Source organism: Amblyomma mixtum, chromosome 3, assembly GCF_055824585.1.
Source record: "Amblyomma mixtum isolate Tamu chromosome 3, ASM5582458v1, whole genome shotgun sequence".
Classification (NCBI taxonomy): Eukaryota; Metazoa; Arthropoda; class Arachnida; order Ixodida; family Ixodidae; genus Amblyomma; species Amblyomma mixtum.
This window is the reverse complement of record NC_143014.1, coordinates 313598156-313622444: the sequence shown is the minus strand read 5'-3', so window position 1 is coordinate 313622444 and position 24289 is coordinate 313598156. Positions and strand designations below refer to the sequence as shown.

The following is a 24289-nucleotide window of genomic DNA, read 5'->3' as shown; positions in this document are numbered from 1 at the left end:
TGGAAGCTGACAGTCTCCAGTGGACGGTGACCAAGGTAGAGTGATCATACTCTTGAGCTGGCAGCTTTGCATATAGTATGTATATAGTCATCTACCTTTTCGCTGTGGAATGGGTCATGCGAATGGGGCGACACGAAAGCGGGGGACTAAACTAATATAGCTAACTGTGTAAAAAAATAGGACAAGAGCATATGAAGGCACAGTGCGGTCGGTGGGCAACGGTACTCACGGACACTGTTCTCGGGAAGCGTGCCGCACAGTTTGCGGCCGTCTACTTGCAGGTGCTCGTACTGGCAGTCCGGGTTGTGCTCCATGTCGAAGCGCGTGAAGAGCACCTCGAGTGCGCACGTGGCGCTGTCGTAGCGGCGCACCACGTATCTGCAGATGGTGCGCGCAGGGTACGGGCCAGGGAAGTTGGGGCTCTGGATGGTCATCTCCAGCGCCGTGAACGTCTGGTCACAGTCGGCGGCAGGACGCACTGGGCCCTGGCCGGGACCCGGACGAGGATACGGGCGAGGGCCTGCCCACTCGGCTGCAAAGAGCGGAATTCGGCTCCGTGAGTTTGGTCATGTGATGAGGAAGGATGAAGATCCTACCGGAAAAGGGGAATAAGGCATGGGGACAACCAGATAGGATGGGGGAGAACCGGTAAGCTAGATCATCGCCAGAAATAGCTGTCGGTGGAAACGGCCCAGGGTAAAACACGGTAGAGTGCACTCATCAGAAGCAGCGATCCTAGTGGGATAAACTGAAGGGGGAATAGGTAATGACTCAGTACGACTGGTGCACCGTGTGCACATGTAGTACAGCGTCTCTCGCAGCTCCGCAAGGGGACAGGAAATTCTGCAGAACGAAGGCGGACAACTCTCTGGACGCTAGCGGACAATTCCTCTGGGGCTCTGAGGTGACCACCACGAAGCGTTGGCTTTCAGACCTCACATTATGAGAAATTCGGGACAGGGGCCTGGTTCACTTTGTTTCGACTACGCGGCGCATGCCAAGAACCTAGCATTCCACTTGCAGCATTCATGCTAGAACGTAGCATTTTTGTTGCGACGTTGTGGCAGAAACGCGGCGTTGAAGCTATAGGCCGTCGCCGTTGGATGGATGAAAACAACTTTATTAGAAAAAAAAACGACAAATCTTCCAGGGTGGTTCCGTACTGGTTCTTCCTGGTAGGCTTCTTTACGGACCGCTCAGTCCCCCGACCAGAAATGGCTGGTGGATCAGGCTTTATGTGAAGCAGCCGGCATTCATTCTGTTCATTGGCGTTGGCGTTGACAACGTTCTAGACTCTGGTGTTGTTGAGGAAAGGAAGGGCGCCTATCGGGCTCCCTAGGCCAGTGGACGCCTGACTCCCACTTTGAGGTACACGGGCTGGTGATACAGAGAGATGTGGGCTGCATGCGTTAGCGCTGACAACGTTGTGACTAATATCCGGCACTGCAATAACAATTGGCCGCAGCGTGACTTTGGGTTCGTAATGCAAGCGTGACTTTCGATTGCATAACCAGGGTTAGCTCAGATAAGCCGCAGCCATTTTTTGGTTCATTTTGCCATGTCGACGCGATTGAACTGCCCACCAAGAATTAGGCAATTACTGTGAATTTCCTATGCATAGCCAGATCCCTTAGTCTTCCCTCTTCTTGCCTCTCTTCTTTTCAGGTCCCGGATTTTGGCACTCGAGCACAAATGCGTCCGTTGGGTTCCCTCGCCAATACAGGCTCCATAGTTGAGGGCCACCAGCGTTTCGCTATTGAGCATTGATGTCGCACAGCACAAGGCTGTTCCAATTCTTTATATCCTCCTACTTGTCACAGCGGCGACAGTTTGTATACAGAATAGATTTCATTAACAATATTGTTAACAGATGTTTTTTTTTTTTTATACAAGCTCCTGTTCGCGCTAATGCAATATTTCCGGTGTTTATGGGCCGCATTTAGTGCAGCTCCAAGAAGCTGTCAACTGAATAAGCGGTTACCTTTATTTCTTTACCTTTTCCTTCGTTGTTTTTTCTTTGGCGCTGTTCCCCCTTTAAAGTATGCATTACCAACTCGCCCGCTACGCTGTGTTGTTATCATCTTCGTAGAACACTTGCAGCGTATGCCTTGCTTTCTGTCGAATACGACAATAGTTTTGTATGGATTACTGGTATCAGGGAACGTGTATCCATCTGCATCATACCACTCCATAATTTGTCTTATATATAAACTCGTCGAGTTGGTCTTTGAATGCCAGTAAGCAACCTTTGAGACGTTTTGAGTTTATGAAAAAGAAATTGCCGACAATTACGTTACTCCTAATGCGAAATTTGAGCGCAGCTCATCAGCTGTTCCACCTTTTCGATAGATTGAGGCAAATAATTCGAGCAAGGAAGGACAGGACACTGTGTCCTGTCCTTCCTTCATCCCTTGTCTCCCAGCGCTACAATGTTCAGACTATCTGTCCCGTCCTTCCTTCGTCCCTCGTCTGCCAGCGCTACAACGTTCAGAACGACCTCTAATCTCTTCGTTGCAAGTTTGCGGACTCTGGCCTCTCGCTTACCCGAGCACGACGCTTCATCTCGGCCACACTCAAGGGTGTGTCGCGCTGACATGTGCTGCTCTAAGAGCCCATTAAAAAATTGTGATTTATGGTTTATGGGGGTCATCGTCCCAAAGCGACTCAGGCTATGAGGGACGCCGTAGTGAAGGGCTCCAGAAGTTTCGGCTGGAGGGGACACTTAAGCTCCGGATTAAGGGTATGGCACGATAGCAAATGTGTTAATAAACACATATAGAGAACTGGCCATTCTCTGCTTAGCTATTCATAGATACCTGGGACTCCTTTTATCATTCCTGGTGCAGTGGTGCAGCGGTTAAGCGATGCGCCACTGCCCTGCGATAGGAGGTGCTAGGTTGCTCTTGCCAGCAAGCTCTAGATCTAGGCTGATCTTGCCAGCAGGCTCTCGCGACCAGTCGTTAACTTGAATGCCAGCTCCCACTGTAGGCAGGTTGTGACGACGCCAGAAGGTCATGTGACCAAGTGGGCCCGCGTAAATCCTTGGTTTCGTCTCTTGGGATTTTTCGGGGATTTTTCGCTTACTTTCAGCGACACCGATGCCGACGACGACGCTGGATTTTCTGCGACACGGGCTCCCTAACAATATCGCGTTAGAAGACAGTGCGAATGTCAGTGGTGACGTCGCCCTTCCGCTAGGCCCTCAAGGCGCCTTTCTCTTCTCAGAACTCATGCGTCTAGCTTCCCTGCTGCGACCCGAGCACGGGCAGCTTCACTGTGCAGTGCACGCCGCCGTTCCGCCCATGCGAATACTCCAGCACGCCTCAAATCATGTCAGGGCCGGTCCAGGCGGCGCGCGTTCTCATGCAGTTCGGCCGCGATCACGCTCGCCTCAGCCCTCTCCGCTTTCTGCTTCCCCCCTTCAGTTTCGTACTGGCACTCCCCCACGACGATATATCCGAAAACTCAGCCTTAAATGTCTGTCTCCACCTTTGAAAGGGCTAGTCTCGTGCACGCTTAACGCGTTCCAGTTCGTCTTTCGAGTCGTACACCTATGATCCCAGCTCACTATGCACGGCGCATTTTCTTTCTTCCTTTCTTCAGTTTCTTCGTTCCTTTCTTGGGAGATTGTTTTGAAGAAAGGAAAGGCAGCGTAATGTGCCTCTGTGAGAACAGGGCCGTAGGAGCACTGTTCATACACGCAGGCACATTATAGGCAGACACAGGTAGAAAGGAAAGATGGGGTTTAGCAGTCTCAGAGCAGATAGACACCTGAAAAAAAAATTGCCATTCGGGAATGGGAAGGTGCCAGTACATGATTTAATTTTAGTGCACACCCGAACAGAGCCTTGAGCAAGTGGTACGAAGAAATTAAGGAGTGAAAGATGGAAGGAGAAAATAGGCACCATTTCAGACGGTTCCGAAATGTATTCAACCACCTGGAGGTGTTTAATATGCACTGAAAATATACCCGTATAGATAAGCAGCACAGGACAGTCTAACGAAAAAGAGCTGAGAACTGACCAACCTTCACTAGACAAAGGCGGGCGAAACTATTCCTAAATGCACAACCGCATTTCATTTTTCTGCAAGAGGGAAGGGGGGGGGGGGGGGGAGTCGAAAACATACCGTGACCGAGACTTTTAGTATGTGCAGTGCCATGACCTACCTTCTTTTCTAAGTTTGTTTCAAAGTTGGTGGCAATAAAATTGGGATACCACCAGTGTAAGAAACAAATGTAGCGCTATCTGTTGAGAGCAACATATTTTATGCAAATTAACAATAATAGGCATCCTAAATTCCTTCCTTGTGGTACTCCAGCGATAACTGGGTTCCTCAAAGACGCCACGCCGTCTGCGCCCACAAACTGTGTCCTGTATGAACGGTAAGATTTAAGCAACGCATAGGCGGTTGCTCGCACTGCATGTCTTTTGCATTCTAACCACTTTAACACCCTTCACCTTGTTCAGAAGAATGTTCACATTTTAGAGCGAAAACCATACTGAGCGTGAAGGTGAGCTGTCTATTACATTGGACTCCTAACGGGAGGCGCCCCGCAACAGGCCGTGACGTCATGCCCTGTGATTCGCCGACGCCACAGCTGCGCGCTTCGCAGTCACGTCCGCCGCTGCCCTGCCTGCTGCTTGGCCGCTCCTCCTCGCCAGTTGTGGAGTCGGATGTGTCACGTGATTCGTTCTTGCGCTTGGCAGTAACATCCGCTGCTGCGCCGACCGCTGCTCTGGACGCTCGCTCTTGAACTTGTGGCACCTGATGCATCATATGATTTGGTCCCGCAAAAAAAATTTTCCCTCCCTGAAGTCTTGCAACAATAGAGATGAACCAATACTAAGCCGTGTCTAACCATGCGTAACAGAGCTTTCGCTCCGTACATCCTCGCTCAGCTGAGTGGAGCCACAGCCACTTTTTTTTTTCAGGCATAGTCGCGTGCACAACGTGACGAGAATAATTATTTAATACTCTTTACTTATAGCAGAGACGTAATAACATAGACGTATACAAGTTTACCGAATACCGGCTGCGCACGTGCAGTGGCTGGGACGGCGCTAGGCGGGGCTACTGCGCGTGCGCAGTTAGCGTCTGGTAAACTGGTATATGTCAACGCTAGCACGTCTCTGTTATGCTAAAAAATGGTTGCCGTTTTAGCATTGCTAAACTTGAAATATTCTGCGAAAGCAAGGTTTTTTTGAAGGTGTACACCACCGCCACGTACGTCAAAATGGGATTGAGGTGTCCACTGCCCCAGGGAGCCAGTTATGCGCTTGTGCTTTCCTCAAAAAGAAGCCTTCCGATGGTTTTGAAAAATAGGAAAAGCGCATAACTGCCTCGATTTCTAGGTGGACACCACGGACTACTCACAGTTCGACTGAGATGTCCGCTGACCCAGTGAGCCAGTTAGACTGGCTAGTCGGAGGATTCACACGCATACACAGACACACCACGCTGAAGCTCGGAGAGTGCGGCTAGAATTGCTTTCGCATTAAACAGTCTGTTATCACTGCATTGTACTTCTTGCCGTTTCAGTCACAAGAATAAGCATAAGTGGCGCTTTTGTCCAGCAGCCACATCTTTACTCTTTCGTTGAACGTACAACAAGCGACTAAAAGCAAGTTTCATTAATATCGCACTCATATCCCATCATGTTATTTACTCTAAAGGAGAGCTTGAAATTTTTTGACTGTGGCTCAATATGAGCACCAGAAAGTAAGCTTATTTTTTTTAATTGCGATTTGGTATCCTTTATCGTGCGTAAGCTTGAATGAGTGCCCACCTTAATTTTTCTACTTTTTTATTCTGGATATTTTTTTTTCTTCCTTTACCTTTGCTACCTAGTTTTTGCTACATGTTGGTTGCAAACCTACTCTCCATTGCAATGCATTCGCGCTTAAGCGTGCGTAAAAAAATAAATAAAATGAACAAAACTCACGCCTTCCTGGCATTGCCGGCGTCCACGGTCCGGGAGGTTTTTGGTCAACCGGGGGCTCATGACGCGGTCCTCCAGTATCGGGCCTACCCCTCGGTTCATGAGCACCACCGTGGGGGTAATAATGCGGCTCGTGGGGTGGCACGTGGGGTGGTACATGGGATGGTACGTGGGGGGCCATGTTTGGTGGCACATGTGGTGGAACGTGCGGTGGCACATTCGGTGGCACATTCGGTGGCACATGTGGTGGCACGTGCGGTGTCCCATGGGGTGGCACATGGGGTGGCACGTGGGGTGGCCCGTAGTGCGCCGTCGGTGGGTGGCCGACCACCCCATGGTGTGGGGAAGTGGGTGGCTGAAAACGGGGTGGCAGGACATGCGGGTCCCTCCCAAGGGATGGGGGCGGCTGGTAGTTACTCGGCGGCGGGAAGGGCCCCTGGTGGTGAGGATCGCCGCCGGCGTGGCCGGGAGGATGAGCTCGGACGTCTGCGCATTTCTTCTGACGCCCCTTTATGAGGAAGTCTGATGCCCGGCCACCAGATCGGGTGTGGTAGTAGAGGCACATCTCAGGCCCTTCGAAGTCGTAGCTGCCTGCATGCGAATTCTTGGTCACGGAACTGAAGGACAAGCCGTACGCCGCGCAAACGACGACCCACCACCGTATCGCTTTTGATATATTAACACGAAACGTGCTGTATGGCAGTTTCTTCAAAACTTTTTGGTGCGGCACGGAAATCCTGGGCCAACGCAAAATTAACTGACGAAATAAGAAAGCGCAGAGAGCATTCGAGAGACGTTTCGAAGCGTTTCGTTGTGTCCTACGACCACACGTCCCCCCCTTTCCTTATTTGCTTCCTTCATCTACACAGTATCGTTGCCTACGTCTCAGTTCAATGTAATAACTCTGCAGTGAATACTTGTGAGAGCGATGGCGTAGAGGTAGACCATCCACCTCGCTTGCAAGAGGGCCGGGATTTGAATTCCGGTGGCGCGCAGTTCTCTACGAGGTAAAAAAAAAAAAAATCCGCGTGTCGATGGAATTGCGTAACCAGGCCTGGGGTGCTGCCTGATCTCGGTTTCCAGAAGTCCAGAGCCGATAACTCACTCCCTCACCATAGCAGGATTTGGCCACCCTGGTGTAGTACTTGGCCACAACCTTCTATGATCATGCCAATTAACTCTCGGCCTTCAATCCCAGCGGCTGCGGAGCAACTGACCATGGCGGCGGTCAGACGTGTGACGCAACGGAGGTAATTAAGAATCGCTGGCTTCGGACAGGCCAGCATGGAAAACTGAACCTGAACATTATCCATTGAGGCTAGCCCGCAGTGCTGAGTGAGGAACTAGCAGGTATTAAATGGGATGTCATAGGCCTGACTGAGGTTAGGAAGACAGATGAGACGTATATAGTACTAGGGGCGGGCACGTACTGTGCTATCGTGGATTAGCGCACAGACGACAACTAGGTGTGGGATTCCTTATCAATCAGGATATAGCTGGCAACATACAGAAGTTATATAGTATCAACGAGAGGGTTGCAGTTATCGTAATTAAGCGTAATAAGAGGTGAAAGCTGAAGTTGGTGAAGGCCTACGCGCCTAAATCCAGCCATGATGACCAGATCGCTGAAAGCTGCTACGAAGACGTGGAATTGGCAATGCACAAAGTATAATCTCAGTACATTGTACTAATGGACGACTTCAATGTGAAGGTAGGCATGAAGCAGGCCGGAGGCCCGGCAGTAGGCGACTACGGCATCGGCTCCAGGAGTAGCAGGGGAGAGTTATCAGTGCAGTTCGCAGAGAGAAATAATTTGCGTATCATGAATATCTTCTTCCGGAAACGAGCCAACAGGAAGTGGACGTGGAAAAGCCCGAATGGTGAGACTAAAAATGAAATAGACTTCATACTATGCGCTCACCCTGGTATCGTGCAGGATGTGGTGGTTCTCAGAAAGGTGCATTGTAGCGACCACAAAGTGGTAAGGTCTCGAATTAGCTTAACCCTGAGGAGGGAACGGAAGAAGTTAGGGAAGCGTAAGCGCATTAACGAGTTAGCGGGAAGAGGAAAAGTGGATGAATTCAGTATATCGCTGCAGAGCAGATATTCGGCTCGAACTGAGGAAGACCATCTTAATTCTGAAAGAATGAACAATAATCTCACAGCTATCATTACAGAGTGCGCAGTAGAAGAAGGCGGTGCCTTGGTTTGTCAAGGTACCGGCTAGTTATCTCATCAGACGAAAAATCTGATTAATAAAAGCCAAAGGAAAGCCAAAGTATAACAGCCAAAGTAAGCCAAAATAAGATTAATAAAAGACAGACATAGCCACGGCTTGCGATGGAGTTCCATCCGGTTGGAATTCAATCGCAGCGTCGGTGTGTTTGCTCTGCGACTGACCAATGGGGAGCGCCGAGACGGCGCATGATGTGGGGTCACGTGGCAGCTGTTGCCGCGACGGAAGCAAAACAGTTTATTCCAATCAAAACGTACGAAATATTGCCTTGCATCTAAAAGCACGGTGGCCATAACATCATCAACACATTCCGAGCAGCGTTTCTGTCGCGTTTAATCATGGGTTGCCTATGCGAACATCGAGCGACCTTGGGGGCCCCTCCGACGGAATTCGCCGAGTACGCGTTGCATTGATCGAAAATCGCATTGCGGCGTCACCGACTACGCCGACTATTTTCGTTCTAGTCGCAGCATGTGAAACAGCGCTTAGACTTCAATCAGCCAAATAATCAGGCAGGCTTTCATAAATGATACTCGACAATCGACCATATTCACACTATCATTTAGGTGATAAAGAATATAACCGACCCCTGTATATAGCTTTCACTGATTACGAGAAAGCGTTTGACTCAGCTGAAACATCGGGCAGTCATGCAGGCATTGTGGTGTCAGGATCTAGAAGAGTCTTATGTGGAAATACTGGAAGATATTTATAACGACTCCACAGCTAACATAGTACTTCATAAAGTCAGCGAGAAAATCCCAATAAGGAAGGGTGTCAGGCAAGGAGACACGACCTCGCCACTGCTATTCACCGCCTGTTTACAGGATACGTTCTGAAGCCTGGACTGGGAACACTTGGGGTTAAGAGGCAATGGGGAATACTGAGTTGGCAAATCGATGATGTCATTGCCTTGCTAAGTCACACAGGAGATGAGCTCCAAAGCATGATCAATGAATTAGACAGGCACAGCAGAACAGTACGTCTTAAAGTTAACATGAAGAAAATCAAAGTAATGTTCAACAGACTCGCAAGAGAACCGCAGTTCACAGTTGGTGGCGAGGCGCTGGAAGCGGTTAGAGAATACATCTACTTCGGGCAGGTAGTGGCTGCTGATCCGGATCGTGAGAGGGAAATAACTAGAAAAATAAGAATGGGGTGGAGCGCTTATGGCAGATTCTCTCAGGTCATGAACGACAGTTTACGAGTATCCCTCATGAGAAAAGTATACAGCAGCTGTATCTTCCCGGTACTCACATACGGGGCAGAAACGTGGAGTCTAACGAAAAGGGTTCAGATTAAGTTAAGGGCAACACAGCGAGCTATGGAAAGAAAAATGATAGTTGTAACATTAAGAGACCGTAAAGGGGCAGAGTGGGTGAGGGAACAAACATGATTTAATAACATGCTAGTCGAAATCAAGAGGAAGAAATGGGTTTGGGCAGGGCACGTAATGCGAAGGCAAGGCAACCGGTGGTCCTTAATGGTAACGGAGTGGATTCCAAGAGAAGGCTAGCGTAGCAGGGGGTGGCAGAAAGGTAGGTGGGGGGTGAAATTAAGAAGTTTGCGGGTGCAGGTGGCAAAGGAAAGGAATTACTGGACAGACAGGGAGAGGCCTTTGCCCTGCAGTGGCCGTAGTGAGGCTGATCATAATGATGATGAATACAAGAACATTACTTGCGACCGCGGAAGGCTCTCCGAGACGGATCGTATAAATGATGCAACAAAGTGCAACTAATTAAGGCAATTCTTTCTTGTCGTCTATCGCCGTTTATGGCGGTATTCTAATTCGCGCGCGCTTGCCTGCACTCTCGTGAAGGTGTTTTATCTGATGAACGGTTCACGTACACTCCTCACGGCAAACGGCGCCACTGGTACTTATTGTTCTGCTTGCTTACATTTCAGGTTAGCTTGTTGGAGACTGCACATGCACTTTCGAAAAAAGAAGAGGATGAGGGGTAAATCTTGTTTTTAACGAACGTCGTCCACGATTTGCACTATACTTGCACGCAGTGAATAAATAAAACAGAAAGTGATTTCTTGCAATCATAGAACACATTACCAGATGCTGTCAGTACTTTTGCGGTCTAAGGCTTTTCAGCTTAATGCTTTTGATGTGAACACGGGCTACCCCGCATAAGGCCTATTCCATGCGCAGGTATATGGACGTTAGGGACCTCAAACTTTAGTTCTGTTGTCAATCCATAGAATGACGTGAAGAACATTCAAAAGCGTAGAAAGCCATGTGCATTGTGCCAACAAGCGGTATATAATTTATAATAGATTTTTTCATTCGTGCTATTTCGATTTCAACACCCAAACGATGGCTCTGGCGTACAATGCAGGTTTAGGTAACGTGAGGCAAAAAAAAACTCCAATGTGGCCGCTGCTTTCTTCATTTTAGTTCCCATCCACTCTTACGTGCAAGTCTCCTCAAGATTTGGAATGACAAAAAAAGAACAAGGAGCAATTAAGTGACGTAAATGACGCAGCCTACATGCATAAAGAAGCAAAGCTCATAATGCATGCTGACCACATTAGCATATTGTCTTCCTGTCCTGCAAAGTTGGTTCAGCAAGCAATTGTATTTCTTCCCATATTGAGCAATTGGCCCATGTAGAATTTCCGAATTTCCTTAAAGTTAATACCAGCAAAACAACAGCAGTTATGTTCACACTAAAGGTACACATATTCTAGCAGATCTAAACATAACGTTCAAAACGACACTGACATTGTTCATATATTAAGACCATTGCTGTGTATTTTCATGCCATCCATTGCGGGACGATCAAGTTAATTTTTTTGCTCAAGAACTTTGCCGCAATGTCGAATACAGTATTGCCATTTCGTTTGTGGCTCGACAACGGAATCCGATGTTAACAAACTTCTATTGTTGCAAAAAAAACATCACGTATAACTGAAAACCTACCCTATACAGAGAGCACTGAACCTGTCTTCCATAAATATAACCATCCTAAAATTAAACAATTCTATAACCAAAGACGATTAAAACACTTTTATTTCAGTTCTCGAAAACGTTGCCTGACAGTCACTGAAAAAGCAAATTTGAGCAATCTGCACCAGCCCAGACAAACTGGTCACACAGGTGTGTGGAAAGTTCTCAGGTCCCGTACTAACTATGGTGATCAAATGCTTCAGTGTCGCCTACCCAAACTTATAAATAGTTTTCGGAATAGAGGCACAGAAATTCACAACGAAACTCCGTCAGAAATCGAGTTGCTCATGAAATGTTACATCTAATCAATATGTTCATTATTTGCTATACATTTTGCGCTGCATTATTATTCCTCCTTTTTTAAAGCTATCACTTCTTTTGATCATTGCGTTATAAACACTTTCTTTTCATTGTATTATACCGATTATGACCTGTCACCCTGCGAAAGTGCTCTTTACAGTGTGAGTATGCCTTCTGCAGCTGTTGCTTCCACGGGTGTCGAGGGTTCCTCAAAATATTACATGAACGGGTGGGCGAGTTAGTCTGACATATCTAGTGAAGCAGCGCTACGGCACAAGGCCAAGGGAATAAAGGACAAACACAGTGCTGAACTGAGAACAAATGTTTATTCCGGATGCTATCAGCATATATATACTTTAGCACATTAGAAAAAAACAAAAGAAACAGAGAGGAGCAGAAAGTTTTCAGTCACTATGTGCATGCAGCTGTATCGCGTGTACATCGATCGTATGATATCATCAGATAGTTGTGTTCTTTCAACGAAATGACTACGGAAGGGGTGCTGATACAATTCGCACCCAGCTTCATGATTTCAGACGCCTCAATCTTGTAAGTGTAGTTGTATCCTTGTGTTTGGCAACTACTTGGATGTTTTTGAATACTGGAAAACATGAACACTCACGACAGTGAAAACCCATGTGGCGGATCATGTTCTTAACGTAGTTGCCGTGCTCCCTAATTCTTTCATTTAGACAACGGCCAGTTTGGCCGATGTATGAACCACCACACGTCAACGGGACTGAATACACAACGATATCTTGGGATGGCACAAACTTCATCTTGTGGTTTTATGCGAAGCATATTAACGTAGGTTTCGGGCCTTCGCGCGACGCCCGGTGGTGGCCACCATTGGCCTTGAAGTGAGATCACATGATGTGACGTCACGTGATGACGTCACACCGGCTGCAGATGGGGCCTCATATCGCGCCGTCGGACGTCGCCCGGCGGAGGCCTTCAAGGCGGGGACACATGTGCGAAAAGTGCGTGCGATTCGCTGCGGCGCGTCGTTGCGACCGTCGTCGCAACGACCGAACGCAGCTCGTCGCATGCGTCCAACCTGCTGGATGCCAACGACGAGCCGCATGCGACAAACGCAACGACGGGAAGCAGGAGCCAATGCGAGCGCAGAGAGCGGCAGCGTCATTATGACGTAGAGCGCGATGCTCAGGGCGCTCGGGGCCGAGCCATCCCGTCTGCCGGTGTCATAAAAACGAGCTAAAGTGTGTTCTTGACTTAAATAATAAACCCTGGGATGAGAAATGTGAAAGAATATGTCATTTTTGAGGATCGCTGACCAATACTGAGCTGCTGCTAAAGGTAACGACTGCGATACAAGCAAACTTCTTTCCACAACCGCTTCGCAGCTGCCGCTGGTAGGCTCGCCTGGCGCCCGCTCGCTTCGCTGCCGAAGGCGTCGCGGAAATTGACCATATTATTACTTTATTGTGAGATCATGCTGCTGACAGTAGAGCGATGTGTGGAGTAGGCCTTTTATTATAGCTCAGGCGACTTCCGAAGCGCCGGCCGCTGCGGCTTCGATACGAAAGAGGCTCAGGCTATAGGCCTAGCGACGACCACGGCAGCCAGGCAGTAGCAGAGCTGGTCGCCCAGAGCGCCCGCGAGCGGTGCCGTTGCCGAAAGCTCGCAACATAAGCAGGCATGCTTTGTCGCTGCTCGAGCAGACTTTCTGATAACAAGGCAATCTTGTATTTTCTTGGGATATTTGTACACGATCACAAGCAGCGCTGAGGCACCGCTGCACGGCGGCGAAGTGTGACAGCGGTTGTGGGCGGAGCTTGGGTAGAGCGGCGCAGCGATGCTCACCGCTCCGTGTGTCCCTGCTTGCAGTGGGATGGCAGATCGCACGCGACGATCGGTGCGGCGCGTCGGCGAAGTTGTCGCACATGTGTTCCCTGCTTCACGCTTCGGTTCGCGCCGTCGCGCGCGACGCGGCGGCGGCGCCACCATCGCTGCATCACGTGATATGTGACGTCCCGCCAGGGATGAAGCGGCGCGCGCCCGCCGTCGCGTCAGTCTCTGTGCCCGCAACCGCGCCAGCGTCTTTGCGCCGGGCGTGTATGCGGTCAAGATGCCTCCAAACGCTAAGGACGTTAATATTAAGAATGCAAAACGAAGGCTGCTTCGCATCCACTGGGCTTAACCTTGATAAGCCTCCAACTTTTTTCTTGCATTCATGGCCAGATTGCGATATTTTATCCGGGCATTTACCCTCGCACACAAGCCACTCAGTCTCACAGGCGCCGAAAAAACATCAACTCCAGCCTTTTTACCTATTCTATTCAAATTGTGGGACACAACATGGACATAGGGAATAACTGCCAGATTTCTTCGTTTGCAATAAGTGACAGCGTTGGCCCCCTTCAGCTTTTTCAAAATCCCTTCTGCTACTGACGCCAGAATATGAAGAGGGTATTTTTTATAGGTTAATCTATCAACCTAATTGAAGAAACTATAATCTATCTTGTGTGAACAGGATTTTTTCATGGCATTTTGAAAGCATGATGCCACAATGCCTCTTTTCAAGACCTTCGAATGAGTAAGCTATACGAAAGTATGGGCTTTTTACTCCTAGGTTCAAGCGCCCAGCATACATGGAAATCAATAAAATACAAGGTCAAATCAAGGAACTTAATGCGATTGTTCACAGCCACTTCATGTGTAATTTCCAGCGGCGAAAGCACTTCCGAGAATATCGCGCACAGGTCATTCACTTTCGAAGTGAACGTGGCCGGGTCACAATCTAGTAAAATAAGGTAATCGTCTACATATCGGAACACTCTGGCAACTGCAGAGCTCATGAGCGATTGTTCGATTGCCCTGTCAAGCTTAGCAAGAAAGATGTCACTTAGCAAAGGAGCGCCACAAGATGCTATGCCGATCCCATTCTTTTGAATAAAAACAGTGCCTTCCCATTCTGCAAAGGTTGACTGAAGGTACACTTGCAGCAGGTCTAAAAAGCTTTCTGCAGAAATTCCACAAGCATTCTGAAATGTTACCGCTCTGTAGTCTTCAATTGTTGCACTAACGCACTTTAACAGCTTGCCATGAGGGATGGAATAATACAGGTCTTCTACGTTCATGGAAAATGCGCGTAATAGCTTGGCCTGGTCAGTTTTTAGAAATTCATTTACTTCGTCCGACTTCTTTACCTGGTAACGGTCGTCAATAGTTTGGTGAGCTAGGTTATTTTGTAAAAACTTCCCCAGGCTCTTCTGCCGCGTGCCCTTCTCAGAAACGATCACTCGTAAAAGCACGTCTACTTTGAGCGTTTTCGCGCTAAAAAAACATGTCGAGGCTCCATTTTTCACACTTGTCAATAGAGAATGAACGCGCCTCTAGATGTAGCTGTTTGCACAACTGTTTTGCCTTTAATTTGGCTTTTGCAGGGAAGATCTTCTGCATCACCTGCTTTTTGCTCGAAGCTACCCATGGAAAGTACAGCAAAACCCCCTTCTTTGTCTGTAGTCAACAAAACTAGAGCGTTCTTATCTAATGGTCTTATCTATTGGCAAATCTATTCCACGTACTCTCGGGAGCAGCACAACATCCACTCCATGCGAAACGCACCTACTGGCATCTGGTTCATCAGCTCGTCGGGACACGCGCCTTACCATTGCCAGCAGTTCCGGTGGCCTCATCTTAGGCTCAACAGCAAACTTTGGGCCAAGGTGTAGGACTCGTTGAACTTCCTCCGGAATGTAAACTCCATCCACATTGTGCAGTTGGTTGAGCGTCCCTCTAGGTTTTCTTGGGACAAGCCCTCGGAGGCTTGCGAGAAGCTGCTGCCACATGAACTCGGTGGTTTTGTTGATCATGTGGCTAATTCCGTTCCACTGCCGTATTCAGACACCCGGCTCGTTGCGGAACTATAGAAGAAGCTTTAGATGATCCTTGCACAGCCTCACTTGTCGTTGCCATTCGGTCTTAGAAATTTGCACATCCTTAGCCGTGGCTAACAGAGGGCAAAAAGCCTCCAAACAACGCCAGCACTTAAGGAGGAAGGATCCGCTCTCGAATGCAAAAACCAAGCATCCGTGATTTGCATAATACATTAGCAATAGCTGGGATGAAACGGGATGGTTCAGAAACAGAAGTCGAAAAGATAACTAGAATAATGAATAGAACAGAAGACGAATAGAGAAAAGAGGTGGCTGTGAACGATCGCATTAAGTTCCTTGATTTGACCTTATATTTACTAATTTCCATGTATGCTGAACATTTGAACCTAGGAGTAAAAATTCAGGGGGAACTTTGGCTCTCTAAAGTGCTGCAAGGCGAAAGCTTTTTCTGGCGCACTGTTTGTTTTTATTTATTTTTGTTTTTCGTATATCATTTTATTTTTTATTTTTGTTCCTTTTCTTACTTTTATTGCTTTTATTTTTCATATTTATTGCTTTGTTATTTTTTATTTTTGTTTCTTTCTCTTCTTTCTCTTTTTGTTTTATTTTCTATTTTTTAATTTTATTTATTTTATTTATGAAACCCATGCATTCACTAGATGCGCCTTTATTCATGCTGAAACCTTGAGCCTTCGTGGCATGGCGGAGTGGTAGCGTCTCCAATTGAAATGCCAAAAGCCATGGTTCGATTCCCAGCCTCGACGTCCTTTGATTTTAAGTAGTGACGCCGAAACGCGGACAAATCTGCCGACACGGCTGCTAACGACAGTATGAGGCATTAGAGGCTTTGGCCTTAAAAGCCCTTACTACCGTATAGCTTAGCCCATTCGAAGCTCGTGAAAAGAGCCATTGTGGTGTCAGGCTTTCAAAATGCCATGAAAAAATCCTGTCCACACAAGATAGATTATAGTTTTTCCAATCAGGTTAATAGACTAACAGATGAAAAATACACCTTCATATTCTGGCGTCAGTAGCAGAAGGAATTTTGAAAAAGCTGAAGGAGGGCAACACTGTCCCTCATTTCAAACAAAGAAATCTGGCAGTTATACCCTATGTCAATGTTGTGTCCCACAATTTGAAGAGAATAGGTAAAAAGGCTGGAGTTGATGTTTTTTCGGCGCCTGTGAGACTGAGTGGTTTGTGTGCGAGGGTAAATGCCCCGGATAAAAGATCGGAATCTGGTCATGAATACAAGAAAAACCACAAGATGAAGTATGTGCCATGCCAAGATAAAGTTGTGTATTCAGTCCCATTGACGTGTGGTGGTTCATACATTGTCCAAACTGGCCCTTGTCTAAATGAAAGACTTAGGGAGCACGAAAACAACGTTAAGAACGCGGCCCGCCACATAGGTATTCCCTGTCGTGAGTGCTCATGTTTTCGAGTATTCAAAAACAGCCAAGTAGTTACCAAACAAAAGGATAAACTTACCAGAAAGATTACCGAGGCATCTCAAATCATGAAGGTGCGATTTGTATCAGCACCCCTTCTGTAGCCATTTCGTTGAAAGAGCACAGCTATCTGATATCATATGACCGGTGTACACGCGATACAGCTGCATGCGCATAGTGACTGGGTTTGAAGCTTTCCGCTCCTCTGTTTCTTCTCTTTTTTCTAAGGTGCTAAAGTATATATATGCTGATAGCATCCGGAATAAACATTTGTTGTCAGTTCTGCGCTGTGTTTGTCCTTTTCTTCCCTTGGCCTTGTGCCCTTGCGCTGCTTCACTACATTCTTCATGGAGCTTGCATGCAGCTTTTACCTCGGCTTCCACCATCCGCGAGAATAGGACAAATATATAATTAATGAATGAATTATATCGAAGTTTTTGCATGCTTCACGTGACCTGGACGCGTCTTGGCCGTCCCACCCGTAGTTCGGCTTTTGAAACTGATACGACACAAAAAAAAAGTTAGCTGCAATTGATTCAACTGCCGTAGGTGAATTCCACGCCGTGGCTCATGTATACCTCTGTCCAGTGCATCGCTCCAAAGAAAAAAATATATATCCAAAAATTTGGTGCCTGCGAGTTGATATCCTACTTTGAATTGCGAATAATTAAATCCACATGTAATGAAAAGCCAAGATAACTGATGGTCCCTAAGGTTAACGGGGTCGATTCCAAGAAAAGGCAAGGGTAGCAGGAAGGGACAAAGTAACAGGTAGGCGGAGGTGACTAGGAAGTTTGCGGGGACAGCGTGGCCGCATGTGCACATGACAGGGTTAACTGAAGGGATATGAGAGGCTTTTGCCCTGCAGTGGACGTAGTTAGGCTCGCGATGATGGTCCTGGTGCTGTGACTATGACATGCGGCAATAAGTATATTGGGACATAGGAAGCTGCATTATTCAGCGTGCAAGGAAACAAGCGGCCTTAATGGAAGCAGCGCCCGGGCCACCTTGCTTCCAGCACACTCATATTATGTCTCCGCAGCACACTGCTTCACGAAAGGGCCATCGCGGCGAAAAGCAAGAATTGGCTTGTGAACGAAATAATAGAAACTTTCGTCACACGTGGCAGAGGCAACGAGTGTGTCAGCGCCCAATCTGTCTGCCTGAGCTACTAAAGCAAGCGATTCCAGCGCACCATATACAATGGATGTTTACTGCCAGGTGCAGACGTTCACCAGTTTAGCTTTTTCTTTTGACCATGCAGTGAATTTGCTTTTCGCCTGTAAATCATCATCATCACCAACTTGAATACGCCCAATGCAGGGCAAAGGCCTCTCTCATGTTTCTTCAAATGAACCCTATTCTTCGCCAGCTGCGGCCACCGTATCTCAGCTCCAGACGCTTCATCAGATAGGCAATGATACTCTTCTATGCTTTACCCAACCCTGATCGCGCATAGAAGTTTGAAATGATGCAAATAACTAAGCAGAGCGTTGCCGAGGTTGTCAGGAACTGAAGTCAATGTTTAGCGGGGATATTATTTATGCAATGCACTTACACAGGGACGACAATGAATGCATATCACTCACACTAAATCATTTCTTCCCCGAGCCAGACTGGACTAGAACGAAGTTCTTCGGCTTCCATCACTGTCTTCTTGCATTTTTTAAATTAGCTAAATGTGTACAAGGCATGAAACCCTCGGTTGTGCTGCGCCAGTCTGCAATCTAAATGTCTCAAGGACCACTATGTTTCACACTCACGCGTGGAGTAGTGGTCCAGTCTTCCGCATATCTGGACGTCCTGAACCCTGAACTGGTCCTGGCCGCAGTCCACGTCGAAGCGCACGAACAGCAACTCCAGCTGGCACTCCTCGCGGCTCCGCCGGCGCACAATGAACCTGCGAGAACGCGGCCATTTCTCATCTCTGGAACGTTTCATTGGCTCCTCGGCTGCTCCTGATGACTGGGGCTCCTCAACGTGCTGTAACTTTTACATCAAACGGATGGTGGTGAGGAGTATAGATGCCTTTGCGAAGCTACGCAGAAACTGTTCATGTATTGTCTCATATAATTCAGACGACATCATTAAAAACGATTTGAAAACCAACTGGGTCAATTCCTGAGGTCCTGTTACCTTTAATGGTGTAAGTTCTTTTTAGGTTTGGGTCACGTCTCGTCGGACGGCAAAAACAGCGCTACAGTCGATCTTGTGTCGTAATGCGGATCACGTGGCTCCTCGCTCTGCGGGAGCAAAGGGTGCTGGAGATATTTGTTCCCTTTTAAAAGACACACACCACGTTATTCTGTTTATTTTCCTGCATTAGCGATCTCCTCAGTTGCACATTATGATTATATGTAATATGTGGTAACGGCGGCAGGTTATTTATGCTTTTCACGGTGGTTTTATTAGTGGGTAAATGCCAGACGTACGCGGCAGAGCTCAGTGGAAGCTCAGATTTCGATCCTGAAAATTGGACGTTGCGAGAATAGAGACTGTTTGCGCTGTCAATGGGCAAAAAAAGTGCGTTCACACTGTTGTGTGCGCAGCAAGTATTTCAGGGAGCAACATAACATTCATGGAGTTGTCGCTTAACTGCTTAGTAAGTAGCAGCCGACAACGAAGGTGCTGGCTGAAACACGCCTCCTCAGTTTAAGCATTTAAATAGTCAGGACAGCAGCTTGGGCATGTTGGTTATTCATTTGTGACGGAACAGCGCAAAACACCGGGAAATCAGAAGCGCTGACTTACAACTGGTTTTTATTTCGAAGAAACGCTGCTTCTTATACCTTCCTCGCCCCCTGATGTCTTGTGCTCGCCAAAAACAGAGCTGATGGTTTCTAATGCCTTAGTTTTGTACAGGTTTTGTACAGTTTTGTCCTGTACAAAACTAAGGCGTTAGAAACCATCAGCTCTGTTTTTGACGAGCACAAGACATCAGCTGTTAGGAAAGCAAAGTTAACCGCTATGAAGCTCTGCAAAGAACTTAAACTTGACTGCCTCCTTAGAGGCATAAAAACTTGCAAGAAGTCTAACTTGGACGCGTTTTTCACTGTAAAAACTCACAAACCAGACTGGCCCTTGAGGGTAATAATTTCTGAGGCAGGGACTTGGCAAAAGATTCTTTGTATCATCTTGCAAGCAAACTTAAATCTACTAACAATTGACGACCCATTTCAGGTGAAACCTTCGGACGATATAGCTAGATTTTTAAATGACAATTCTAGCATTGACTTTGCCGCATGATCAGTTGATGTAAAAGATTTGTACTATTCCATACCGCATGACGAGCGAATGGTGTCTGTAGAAGAATGCATAGATACGCATGGTGCTGTTGCATTTCAAAACGCCTGCGGAATGTCTATTAGAGGGTTCCTGGAACTATTATCAGTGTACCTCAGGTCGACTTACGTCTTCTGGGAAGAAAAAGTGTATCTCCAGAAACGCGGTGTTTGCATTGGCTCATGTATCGCGCCTCTACTCAGTGATTTGTACTTGGCGCGAAAAGACAGGTTCCTGAACGCAACCCTTGCTGGTACAAGTGTTAAAAAGGTATTTAGGTACGTTGACGACTACCTTGTTCTTTGTGATGGCCAACGTGTGAATACGCTAGAAATAGTAATACAGGAGGTGGGTCGCTTTGCGCAGGCTTTGCAGCCACTTATTGTCACGCACGAGCTTCCTGCTCGAGGGTCACTCATGTTTTTAGATCTGAGACTTGAGTTCACTAGAGGGCATTCCTGCTGGGCCTATGAGCCCAGAGGGGAGAAAGCGCCAATGCCCTTCCAATCAGCTCACTCTAAGCTGACCAAGAGGGCTATTGTGAACTTGTGCCTCACAAATGCCTTGAGGAAGTCCTGTGTTCACAAAATGGAAGTGAGCTTTCTTCGCCAGGCGGAACGGCTTGGCAACTCGGGCTACCCCTCGCACCTGTTCGTATCTGTTGCCAAGCAAATGAAAAAGCACCTGATGCAGGCTAGGCCCGAGCAGCAAGATGAGGCAAAGAAACAGAAGAAAGGAGGCCGGTAGTAGCAATACCGCATATTCACAACGTTTCCCATCGCGTGGAAAGCATAGGTCGAAAAGCTGGCGTGAATGTAGTGATGACTGCTCCTAATAAACTCAAAAGTCTGTGCAGTCGAGTCAATTCCGACCCGACCAAAAAGAAGCAGGGATGCACGATAAAGCATCGAACCCCCTTTGTGGAGTGCACCGAAGGCCTTGTTTATTCGTTGCCAGTGACATGTGGTAAACAATACATAGGGCAGACTGGCAGGTGCATGAATGAAAGGCTACTAGAACACAAAAATAATTTCTAGCGAGCTTGCAGGAACCTGGGAATTAATTGCAGAGATTGCCCTTCAACAAGTTGTGCACCTGTTTTCCAAAAATGTAAAGCTTTGGCTAATCACAAAGACCAGTTAGTCCGGGAAATAATCGAGGCAGCTTCGATAGCGAGTCTGCGCGACGATTGTGTCAGCACGCCGTCTGTGGCCTTGACAAAGAAAGAAATTGACATGTTAAAAATGTGATTATAAATCTCTGTGATTATTTGTCTAGTGTTTTTTTTTTTGATGCTTGAACAATGCGATATGGTTGTGATGCATGTGTTTTTTTTGAGAGGGTGAGGAAGGTATAAGAAGCAGTGTTTCTTCGACATAAAAACCAGCTGTAAGTCAAGCGCTTGTCTCTTGTCCCGGTGTTTTGCGCTGTTCCGTCAAAAATTTAAATAGTGCTCTGTGTCGTCTAGGATCCGGTATCACCCGCAATATCCCACTCGTCTAATCTAAAATAGTTCAAGGAAGCAGTCTTACGGCGCTTCATCCGCCAGCACGAGCGGAAACCGAATAGCCAGCATTTGATTGCAGTGCATCGGCATGACCTTGCCTTTTTCCCAGCTCCGCACCTGAGTGTAGAAATTATCTTTTAAGCAGGATTTAGTTATTTAGTGACCATAAAGTTTCTCAATATTACCTAGAGAGAAAAGTGGCTCCGCCGTCTACGCCAGTTTCTTAAAGAGCGCTTCATCAACCGTGGGAATGCCCGGCAGATGAGGTTTCGTATTTGCCTTGGTTACTGCTGGGCTGACAACGTGGGTTCTGCCTCTGAATAGGTAGCTGCGGCTGGTGCTCTCCTCTGCACGCAGATTAAATTATTTTATTAGTGTTCATTTTTTTCACTTCAAAAAATTTAGCGCAAGTATTAGGCTGGTATGCAAACTTTTACACCATTTCTTTGAGGTTTCCCTCAAGAAGAGCTTTATTGTTACGGCTGAATCCGCGTTTAATGCCCAGCAATAGCCAAGCGAATTACCACTTTCGCGGCATTCCTGCGCCTCTCCATGAGGGATGAACTATCGCAGCGCCAGCTTCCCTTTCAGGTAATATTGAGAAACTCTTTCCTAGTGACCACTAACTACTGATGTAGCAACTTCAGTGCAGTCGAAAACGACGGCGACACACGTGCTGAATGACGGAGGAGAATGTGTGACTGCACCGTTTCTGGAACGAATAAAACTCATCGCGCGGCAGTTCATTCAGTCGGCGATGCACTTTGTAGTCGAAAAAGCCCAGTTAATGCCTCTTATGTACTGTAAACAGAACGATAAAGACACAAACGCGGAAACTAAACTGCTTCAGACGCACTGGAAATCAGGAGAACACGCGTGATTCCAATTCCTTCGTTCCGCGGGCGCTGCCGAGAGATGGCTTCATTGTATGTTACTGCTCCCAATGCTGTGTGCACAAACTCCAACTTTCTGCGTAAACTGTCGTCGGGATTAGCCAGAAGATGCGGTGGACGAAAAGAATAGAACCCGGTGGAGAGGCCTGATGCGCTATACCAGCCTAGATGCCTATCGCAATTAAAAATGTTGTTACGTGACTATTTTCTGTCATTACATTCAACCGCTCCCTTCCCCTTCCTCCCTCACAACTCTTTACCTACTGCCATTAAGCCAGCCCTTCCTTCGGCGCCCGTGTTTGGCGGACGCCTCCCACTGACCCGCGCTTACCTCTCAGTGCAGCGCATCCCACCGCTGGCATTAACGGGCGTGTTCTGCGCCACGCGTACGGCGCCTGTGCACGTACTTCTATGAACTCCTTCCCTCCAGTTAGAGCTCCACCACCTTTGCGCAGAATACCGCCTCCTTTACGGTCCTGATCCGGTCACCTTTCGTAATCACACTTTATATCCCTCTCTTATTCTTCCACGATATAACCAGTGGTCTTACCACCCATCCCTCGTCTGCGCTTTTCCTTTCAGCCGCCTTCTTTTCCCGATTTCCTCATGCAAACATCCCAAACTGGTTCCATACCTTCACAGAAGGATCGTACTAGTCGCGTCCTGCCGGAGCCCCCTTTGTCGCTTTTTCGTCCTCTGGTGCTTTCGCCACGCGTCGCGGTACCGTGTGTCACCAGCCTCCAGTGCGTGTTGTGTTGGGTTGGGTTTTATGGCCCATAGGGAACTGAGGCCATCATGCGCCAAGCACAAGGTAGTGGAAAAGTTTTTTGTTAAGTATTATAGAAATGTAAAAAAATAATCTCGGGTGTAGAGGCCCTCAAATGTTAATACTACCTAGTGAACACATGCAAATTTTAGAAATGGCTACTAGTAAAACTTTAAAGAGGCCTGGGTAACCTCAGTAGCTATCCTTGGCTTGACAAGGATATTTAGACTCCCAACCAACCAAAATGAAAACCTCAGCCTTCTTCTCAGGCGTGAGAAAGTGGCTGATGCGTATTTAAAATTCCGGCCTTTGTGATCGTGCGGCTGGCATAGGCAACGACGTATTCCACGAAGCCAGATTTGCGTCGGGAGAGTACGGCGCCGAGTGCTACTCCACTGGCGTCAGTATGGACCTCGGTAGGTGCGGTCGGGTCGAAATGGTGCAGTATCGACGGTGCGATGAGAAGACGGCGCAAGGAATCGAAGGTGTTGTCACACACTCAGGACCACTGCGAAAGATCGGAACTGCCGGATAGAAGTTGCGTCAAAGGCGCAGCAATTGAGACAAAGCTGCGTATAAACCTACGGAAGCAGGAGCGCAGACCAAGGAAGCTGCGCAGTTTTTTAGTAGAAGTTGGTCGAGGAAACGCAGCCAAAGCTCGAAGTTCGCCCGGGTCAGGACGGACACCGTCTTGGAGACAACGTGGTCTAAGCTGGTAAGTTGGCATGGGGCAAAATGACACTTCTATAAGTTTAGCTGGAGGCCGGCGTCAGAGAGGCAGGTCAAAGCGTGCTTCAGGCGGTAGAGCTTAGTGTAAAGTCAGGCGAAAACACGACATTATGGTCGAGGTAACAGAGGGAGGTCTTCCACTTTAGTTGATGCAGAGTGGTATGCGTCATCCTCTCAAAAAAGGCAGATGCATTACGAAGGCTGAATGGCATCACATTAAATTCGTATAGTTCGTCAGAGATGACAAAGGCGGTTTTGGGGTGATCAGTCACTTCCATGGGTACCTGCCAGTACCCGGAACGTAAATCTAAAAAAAGATTTTTGGGCACCTTGCAAGCCGTCTAACGCGTCACCGATGCGTGGCAGGG

The 24289-nt window shown here is 47.6% G+C and overlaps 1 protein-coding gene across 2 annotated transcripts in view; it reads right to left on the bottom strand.

The window, feature by feature from the left end:
• The window catches only part of LOC149355655 (cubilin-like), a 198026-nt gene that overhangs the window by 15830 nt on the left and 157907 nt on the right, over nucleotides 1-24289 (bottom strand). Inside the window, exons 24-26 of one of the 2 annotated variants that reach the window (XM_089583969.1) lie at nucleotides 18508-18644; nucleotides 5945-6532; nucleotides 230-532 (exon numbers count right to left, since the gene is read on the bottom strand). In XM_089583969.1, the coding sequence (XP_089440095.1) occupies nucleotides 230-532; nucleotides 5945-6532; nucleotides 18508-18644 (1028 nt within the window). The remainder of the gene's footprint in view (nucleotides 1-229; nucleotides 533-5944; nucleotides 6533-18507; nucleotides 18645-24289) is intronic. The other variant, XM_089583970.1, reaches the window with a different exon arrangement.